This window comes from Lepisosteus oculatus, chromosome 5 (genome assembly GCF_040954835.1).
Source record: "Lepisosteus oculatus isolate fLepOcu1 chromosome 5, fLepOcu1.hap2, whole genome shotgun sequence".
Classification (NCBI taxonomy): Eukaryota; Metazoa; Chordata; class Actinopteri; order Semionotiformes; family Lepisosteidae; genus Lepisosteus; species Lepisosteus oculatus.
Window position 1 is genome coordinate 7,294,380 of NC_090700.1, and position 9,198 is coordinate 7,303,577.

The 9,198-nt window shown below is 38.8% G+C and overlaps 1 protein-coding gene across 2 annotated transcripts in view; it reads right to left on the bottom strand.

Annotated features, from left to right (window-relative positions):
* alcama (activated leukocyte cell adhesion molecule a) overlaps positions 1-8,530 on the bottom strand; it is a 56,247-nt gene extending 47,717 nt beyond the window's left edge. For both annotated transcript variants that reach the window (XM_015341445.2, XM_015341444.2), the window contains exon 1: positions 8,172-8,530. In XM_015341445.2, the coding sequence (XP_015196931.2) occupies positions 8,172-8,244 (73 nt within the window). In that variant the 5' untranslated portion in view covers positions 8,245-8,530. The remainder of the gene's footprint in view (positions 1-8,171) is intronic.
* Between the last annotated feature and the right edge of the window lie 668 nt (positions 8,531-9,198).

Sequence of the window (9,198 nt, forward strand, 5' to 3'; positions counted from 1 at the left end):
GATTTATGTCTATATGTGCGTCTGTTCGGCTTTTACGTTTTCTTAAACCGAAAAAGATGTTGCTTTGAGCTGTAAGCTAAACAAAGCTTCTCCTGAGGGTCTGTTTTTAAATCTCTGTGGAGAGTGTTGGTTAAACTTTATATAAACTGCAGCCTGTGCAGCGCAGTCTACTTCGAAGACGCACTCATACTCGCCTCTCCTTCCTTCTCCAGCCTCCAAAACGGCAAGCTTCATTAAGCTTCACTAATTCTGTTATCTTTCAAGCCCCGAGACTCAATTTGTTTATGGGCTTGGTAAATAATACGGGAATGTAGCAGGTTTTTTCTCTACTCCAACCCCCCATCCTGCCCCAAGAAGGCAGTAAATCAAGTCACTTGCCAGTGTATACGTTTATTGGTAGGGCAGGGTCTTGCTAAGACTATTCAACCTTCAAGCTGCAATTTAAATACTTCAAGTAAAAACTACAGGGTGGAGGTGGTGGGTGAAGACCACTTATATCTCCAGAGTTTAAAACCAAATCGCTACAAACTAAAATCTTCCATCAAGTAACCTCACATCCAACTTAGTGCAGTTACAGTCAATTACACAATTAAACTAAGTATAAAAACAACTAACAATAGTACAGATAAAAAAAGTACTTCAATGATATTCAGGTTACCACTATTCGAAAGGAAGGTTGGTGACATATGGAAGCAAGATTAAAACTAGACTCCTTTGTCTATTTTTTATTATTTTTAGAAATGACAAAGTCCATAGTTCATCTTGCTTGATGGTATGCGAATAAACAACTATCCACTTTAAAATTAAACATTACATGTTTCCCATTCAGTGATGCAGGTACCAAAACTAAAATGGTACCGCCACAGACAAAAATACCCATTTAAAAAGATACAAAATATTCAAGTTCCTGTCTGATGAAGGTTTACATTGTCAGTAGAAAGACAGCAGTAAGATCACCCTTAACCTACCCATGACCTCAATGTGGCATTTCCTTTCACCCCTCTTACTGGTAATCATTCTCTCTGAACATGGACATCAACATAAAAATCACACAAATGCTTGACTTCTCTGGTAATATGAGTTATCCATGGTCTCATTAATGGACTGCTTTCAATAGCTCTGTGAACGTCTCGTAATGCGTTTCTTTTTTCTTGAGATGCATCAGGAGACATTAAAAAGTATATTTTGTGTACTTCCTTGGCAGTCAGCCATTAAAAGAAATCATTAATGAGAAGGAGCGGAGAATCAGAACTGACATATTGAAGAAGGTAAAATGTCATCTGTGCATCACAAAACCCCCGTTTTTGTGATGAAAACTGAAAAGATTTTTCCAATCGAAGGAAGCAACTGTTTGGGTCTCTGCGGTGTATACAAAAGGTTGCTCTGCTCTGAATGTCAGATTCATTGATGTGTTGAAAAAAATCCAATAACTTGTTAGAAAATGACAATATTGTGTTGCAATGTGGCATTTAAAATATTTTCCCCTTTTCAATGAAGACCCCTGAAATGCCAGGATAAACATTTACCCAAAACCCCCTTGTTACCAGATTTAAACAGTTTATGACAATTTAAAAAACTAAGCAGGTCAAAACAAGTCAACTGTGATGCCCTGATGGAAAACAGGAACACAATTGTATCACTTTCCAGGATTATCAGGCCCTCTTGACTGTAATAATGGAATCAAGTCAAGAAAAGGAGCACAGACAAAACACCTGAATTTAAGACAATGGTGGCTGCAGACAGGATTTATCTGCAGTATTTCGGGCTGAAAAAAACCCCAACTGGAGAATTTTTAATGATTACCTCAGCAATTACCATTTTTAACACAAAATGTTTCCTGACATTCGATTTTTTTAATTAACTTTAGAAGTACTGCGACACAGCAATAAACTCATGTTGGCCTGCCCCCAGAAGGACTAGAGCAGGTATTTAAAATAGCTCCTTCAACACCTCCAGTTCGTAACTTCGTAACACATTCAGTTGAGTGATTGGGTGATTTTCACCAATGTTAATCTGCTGATTTTCGGTAATTAACATGTAATGATGTAGATAGCTGCTAGGAAAACCAAATGTTGGGACATTCATACACCCAAAAAGTGCTCAAGCAAAAGCTATTACAGTATTTGACAAGATCTGAAAACAGAAAATGCTGAATAGGTGCATTCTCACATTAATTACCTCAACCAAATATATAAAAGTAAAGTCCCCTTCAGCCACCCTAGATCATTTCCTAAATTCTGCCAAGACACATACAACGAGTTATGTTCAAATTCAAAATAGACAAAATACTTCCTAATGATAGCAAGAAGGAGTAAGACTGTATGGTCAGTTAACATTTTTTTGATGGCTATTGATTTTCTTTAAGTGCATTCTGACAGCAAAGCCCAGGGTTTTCACAAGCTAACTGAAATCAGAACACTCCCTTTGGGAGACTGGCGACATCTGGAATTAAGAAACATTTCTATAAAATAGTCCTTATACGTCTCCGCAGTACAGACAAAAGTTAGACTTGGTTAAAGCCCATTTCTTTTTATCATGCACCCAGAACAGGCCTATAAAAATGCTATTTCAGGGGAAATAAAATAATACATAAGGAAAGAGGATCTTAAAAGTTTAAAGCCTCTATTCAAAATGAGAGAGCACCATTTATCATGAGGCAATCAAAAAAAACATTTCTGTTCTGCACAAATACCAACCAAGACACCATCAGAATGTTAAATTTAATAAAAATCCTTTGTATTCCACAGTCAAGAAAAAAAAACGTGGAGAACGGATAAGATCTGCTTTTTAAAAAATAAATAAATCTCAAAGTAATTTAAGCAATTCAGACAGGCGGTCCCAACTCAACACAGCAAAGATTAGTCCATCAGCAAATTAAGAGACTTGCAGCTCAGTGGACGAGCAGTAGGGAGTCATGATAAAGGGGTTTGGGGGGAAGAGAAAGAGAATTTCCAGATTCATTAACCCTCAGAGAACTGAGACAATTTGTCATGAGAACCTTTGAAGAGTCTCTTTAAAGCTCTAAACAGTTTGCTGGTGACCATCACATATCCCAGAGGTACAAACAAGAAAGAATGAAAGTTAACACCACAGACAAGAGACCCTGATAACTATATAAATGACCAGACTGTTTGGTAAATCAAAGTAATCCTCTTAAACCTGTTGGCTTTTCCTTGACAGCATTATATTCACTAATTATACACACTATTGTCCCATTTGAGTGCTTACATAAGCCTTACTTACCAACCCTTACTTTTTTAGGTACATTAACTCTCATTCAGTTGTAGTCTAAAACAAGCAGAGCTTTATAATAAAGTTTTGAAGTGCAATATCAGTCATTTTCATCATTTTGCTCACAACAACTAAACAGTATTCCTGTCTTATTTGGGCAGGTTTAGAAATTTGTGAAAAGCAGTTCAAAAAGAATGTTAAGACATATTGCGAAACAGAATGATGACTTTTTAAAAATATTTGCAGAGATTAAAAATCTATCTAAAAAAGATGGTTTAGAGTTTCTGCTTTCTCAGACTGTTAGGTCCACTAATTTATTTATTACATAAGTCACACACTTTTGTTGTGTAATTATGAAACAAATAACATGACTGTTTTGCTTTTGGTGCTGGTATTTTCCCATTGAGAAGTTTCCTGGCATAATGACTGCATTAAAAATTTTTACATTTCTTCTCTGTGCATTGCCCCTAAACTGAATTTGCCACTCTTCCCCTCACCAAACTAAAGAAAATCCTCACCACACTTTTCATTTTCACTTCCTTGACCTGAAGGTCATGTGATAGCCAATGACATCACCGAGATGAAAATTCACTGACAGGAAATGAGCAAACACTGTTTGCAAGTCACCTTTTCCACTCCTCCTCCACTTCTGACAGATGACCTCACAAACAAGGAACTGAAAGAATTCCAGAAATAAACGAAGGCGCCAACTTGTTAGTGAAACTGAGCACAAAACAAACAGGCTTCTTCAATGGTGATTCAACAGAGAAGTTTCTAAGATGCTAACTACTGTATCAAAGGTAATTGTAAACTGCAAAGAAAGGGATAACTAGACGAAGTAATATTTTAATTAAATCTGAAATATGTATGACAGTGGTCTGGAATAGGCTGTCACGAGTCTTCCATTACCTATTTATGAAAAAGCCCCAACTTGTTACGCTGCTGTAACAAACGCTAGCAAGTGAGGCAGTAACAGCACAGCTGTCCTTCAGACAAGCACAAAGTAGCATAATGAGAAGTATTCCGTTTCGTAATTTGTCATGGTATTTTGAGTTTTCCGAATTAAATGCAGTTTGAGAAAGGTGATATGCTGAAACCTGAGCTTTTTTTTTTGAGGTAATGATGGTGAAGGGATTTTCATACTCGCATAAAGAAATTAAATTAATGTTTAATCACAGGACGGTTAGAAGAACTGTGTAGAGAACAGTTAATCCCTCCTCACCGACATGAGAAAGAAAGGCATTTTAACATGCATAGTAAATCAATCTCTGCTACAGCAACAAAAAAAAAAGAGCTTCAAAGGGACACCAGCATTTGCAAACCTAAAGAAAGGGAGAAATAACAGGCAAAAATCACCCTGGAGCACCTATACCCACCACAGACAACAGACTCCTGCTCAACTTTGATAAAATAAAACAGCAAAGAAGGGTGATTTATTGCATGATGCTTTAGTATTTAATGACCAGGATACTGTAGACACCAGGAAGAGTCAACTTCATTCAAGGAAATTACTTTTAATACCTCAGCTACAGGAAAAACAGAAACATGACATAGGGCCAATTCAGTTAAAAGCCATTGCTGTAGCTGCTTAAGAACAAAACAGGCCTAATCTTATCTCCAATCCACCGTTGGGGAACAGAAACAATGGAATGGAGAAAAAAGAAAACCTGAAATGTACAACATATCTAAACAAATATAGCCGAAACAAAAACACATTCCTCTGAACCACCAGCCTAAGGCTCCCAGAAGATGGAAGGGCTGGTACGAAACATGGGAAGAGAGCAAAAAAAAAAAGAGCTAACCTTGGTTTTCATGTAGGAGACCAGTTTAGATGCTTTCTCATGATGTCATAGCGCAACACCACTATGAATACCAATGGTTTTAAATGAGGGCAGAGTGGTTTATTTTTAGAACTTTTGAGGCCATACTCCTGTCGAACGATAAAATATTTCACCGTCTCAGCCTGTGTGAGGTTTTTATATCTCGGGAAGTGCTCTTTTCCCCTTTAGATACAATCTGTTTTATTCCCTACATCCTGCAAGAGCCACATTCCTGTTTTGGGGTTCCCCCCCCCACACACAGTGATCGGGCTTCAAGTTCAAGTCAGGCTCCGCTGCTCCCCAAACCCCTCCCTTGAGCTAATCATTCCTGACAAGAGATCTTGTCAGGAAAGCACTATTCCGGCTATCTCCGACCTCCTTTATAAAAAAGGAAATCTGACAGAAGTCAATAAAAAAAGGGTTTCGGATCGATACCAGTTTCTGAATTCGGAAGAGAATTATTCGAAAATAAGTTCCGTCTATAGCCCACAAATGTACAATTTCTTCGAAGTGCTACATCAGACCAACTAAAAGCACTTCAGTGGCCTCAATATATACAGTAATAGCAGCTCTTATGGAGTGTGCTCGTTGTTGCAGCTTCATACCTTAAAGCTAACATCATGAAGGAACAAAAGACAGACTCCCCATAAAAACGCAGTTATAGTCAATTTAATAACCGAGCCATTGGTTTACACTGTATGTAGGCTAGAACTCAATCTTAATGTGCTCTCACAATCATCAGGTTTTAAGATTGCTCTAAATATGTCATCAGAGTGCGAGCAGAAATGCCCTAGCAGAAAATCCCATACCTCACCCCCCACTCCAGCACACAGTTTCAGTTTGAAAGGTATGAGGCTTTTTGTCTATAGAAAGCAAGGGGGAACATCTGGACAAGCTACCATACAGGACACTGGCAAACCAACCTAATTCTACCCTAACAAGGAACAGGTTAAAGATTATTCCAGGCTGAAAAGAAAAGAAAGTAAAAATTTTGACTGTGGAGTCTTATTCGGTTGTGAGCAGATGCTAGGGTAATTCTACCCTAACCGTAACTACACAGGTGAGTCATAAGATCAATTATGATTCATTTAGTGAACACTCCAACAACACTTAAAATCCCAACGACAGAAAAAGTTGACCACCCAGTATTGCAGGGGTCACCTGATTAGGCCTGGCAATAAAATCAGTTCAAAAGGGCATAAAATGTGACGATTCCCAGCAGCCACCAGCCCAACAGACCCCGAACTTTCTGTAACCTGGGCTTTGTTTACTACCTCGGGGTCCTGGAGAGAAAACCGTGACGTTATCCAGGCTTTGCAAAAAAGGAGGGAAAACGGCAAAGGAGGTTGCTCTTAAAATTCCCACCTATTTGGTGAAGATTCTAACCTTTAAAATTGAATAAATTAACACCGTGTACAAATTGAGCAGGAGTTTGTACACGCTGGAAAGCGATAAAACCCGCTGTAATCAGCTTTTTTTTTTATTCTAGTCCAACTCGGACCACGCTCATTTCCTGTTCAATCAAAAGACTGACTTGTTGCCCTGAAGTGGCCATCCTTGATGCGACCAGGAATTAATAAAGACGTCATGCGTCAGCCTCGACTTTTCCACCCGCACAAAGAGGCAGTGAGATGAGAGGCGCTTACAGTTTACAAATAATTTATTAATACAAGGGAGGGGCAGCGGCCATCCGAAGAGAGAACAAATCAGGGCGATACTAATAGACGACCAATAGTGCGATTTAATAACTTTAAGGGCTCTTCGGCGTTTCTGTGGGAGCGATCCAATAAGAATATTGTCTTGAAAAGGCTGATTACCACCCAAAGATAGCCAAACAACAGTTTCCCCGAGCAGTTTATTTCAAGCGTGTTAAAAACTAACCATTTACCACTGTGCTGTTCAAGCTCTATGTTCGCTTATACATTCACAGCATTTATGGGTAAAGTCTGAATTCAATACTGCCTTTCCGCTTAGTCTTCAACAAAACTTTCAAAATAAAGCAGTACCCTTATGTGCATAAAAATAACTTAAGCCCACATGTCGACCTCTGGGCAAATTGCCGGACAGCTTTAGTTCTTATCTAAAGTCCACTTCTTTTCTTAGATGTTTGTCTGTTTCTTTTGATTGGTTCCACTTCCTGGTAAAGCTAAAGTTACACCAAAGCCCTTTTCATTTGCGCGATTTCTCACGAAGGTGTTCAACGCAACCCTAAGGCAAAGGGGTACGAGCGAAGAAAAGACTCTTGCTTTTTACACTCAGAAACGCGGCGTCTACTATTTGAAATAAAAGATTTTTTTTAAAACAACATCTAGAAAAAAAAATCCCGTATTTTTCGTGTTTCAAAGCAGGTGAAAATGAAAGCACATTTGCTTCATTTGAGAAGTCCCTGTAGCCGCAGCATTCTGACTTGATATCATACAATCACGTGTGATATTTCATAAAGCTCGGCTTAAACCACCAGCCAGCAAGTAACATTTCGAAACAATATACTTTTTTTTCCATTCTAAAGCTGTTGTGGTTTTTCCACCTGTATGCCGCCCCAGTGAAGGCGCTTACTTGGCAAACCCGAAAGGCTACGCTTTACTATCCAGGTGATTAAGTAGTTAATACACCTCTAATGGGATGTAATTTGCAATGTAAAAGGTGCGCCTAAAGCAAATTTAATAGTCGACCATTATGACCCCTCTGCGTATTAAAAACGCACTGGTGTAGTAATATTAACAATAAGTCATAATCAACCCCCCTCGTTTTACACCAAGCAATAAGTTATATTATTATAAGCCTGAGAAATTAAGGACGAGAGAATCAAATGTTAATATCGTCGAATGAGGGAATGGGGTTTCAGACTGTTAAACTTCACATCTCATTAGAAGTGATTAATTTAGTCTCGATGGTATAAACTTGTTGCTGTGCTCCAAAAACAGATTTGAAAAACCTCACCGAAATGATTTTCCCCACGAAGGGATTGTGGAAAAAAAACTGCCCTGAAATTATTTATCATTGTTCAACGCAGTACAGTCACGCTAATAACAGGAACGCCGGCAAAACCCCGTCTACCTTTTTACGAGGTATTGATTACTTTACAGAATACAGTAAAAACCTTGAAGGAGAAAAACTTACCTAGTTGAAGAACTGCAGCTATAATCGCCCCAATGGCAAGAACTGCATAAGAACTGCAGACCGGCGAACGCATCCTGATAAAAGCCAATGGTTGCTTTATCACGGAGTTATCTTCAGCTAAACTCTTTCTCTTTCTCGAAACTGAAAACACAACTCGGAAACAATCCCTCCTTTTTGTTTTTCTAATTTGGTAAAGCGGCGGCAGTTTTGGCTCGGATAAACCGAAGGAAACGATGCGAGAACTGGACAGGTCTTTTCTTTTTTTTTACTAATTTGAATTCTCGCCGCTCACTAGCCCCGATCCGGTCCGCAGCTGCACTAGCAGGTGAAATGAAACCGGAGGCTGGTAAGTGAAAGAGGAGTTCGCGGAACTGCCAGTCCCCTCTGCCTTCGCCCCACCCCTGCGGACAGGAGGAGATTCCCTACAGCTCTGAACAGACTGAAAAAGTCCTTAAGGGGGATTCCTGGGTTGGACCTTGACGCTTTTCAATGCATTTGTTTTGTCATGCAGGTTTTTTTTGTCATGTTTATATTCAGTGTATATAAAGCAAGCTTACAGTTTGGAGCTGCGACAGAACAGGTCGAGATTAATTAACCGGGGAACGGTAACAAAAAAAAAAAAAGGTAAACCCTAAAGATCACCTTCATAAGGTTTTTGCAGTCGAAACGATGTGTTTGCACTTTTCTTTTTACTCTTTGGTGTGGCATCAACCCCCCCGATTGATGTTAAATTAAAAAAAAAAACCCACACACACAATCCTGAAAGCTGTGCTATCGTTCCAGCGATGGCATTTTTTAAACTTGCCCTGGTTATTGAATCCAGCTGTGCAGATAAATGAATTATTCTCGGTCATACCGATTAAGCAAAACTAATTTAGTATTCTGTGGCATCTTGGAGGTTCCCACTAACAAACCAAAAACAAAAGGCCTCAAAACTAAGTTCAAAAACATTTTCTAAAAGAAAAATGTAGGTATGCTTTCAATGTTCATGTAAATGAAGATTCACACTGTTAAAATCCAGAGTGCT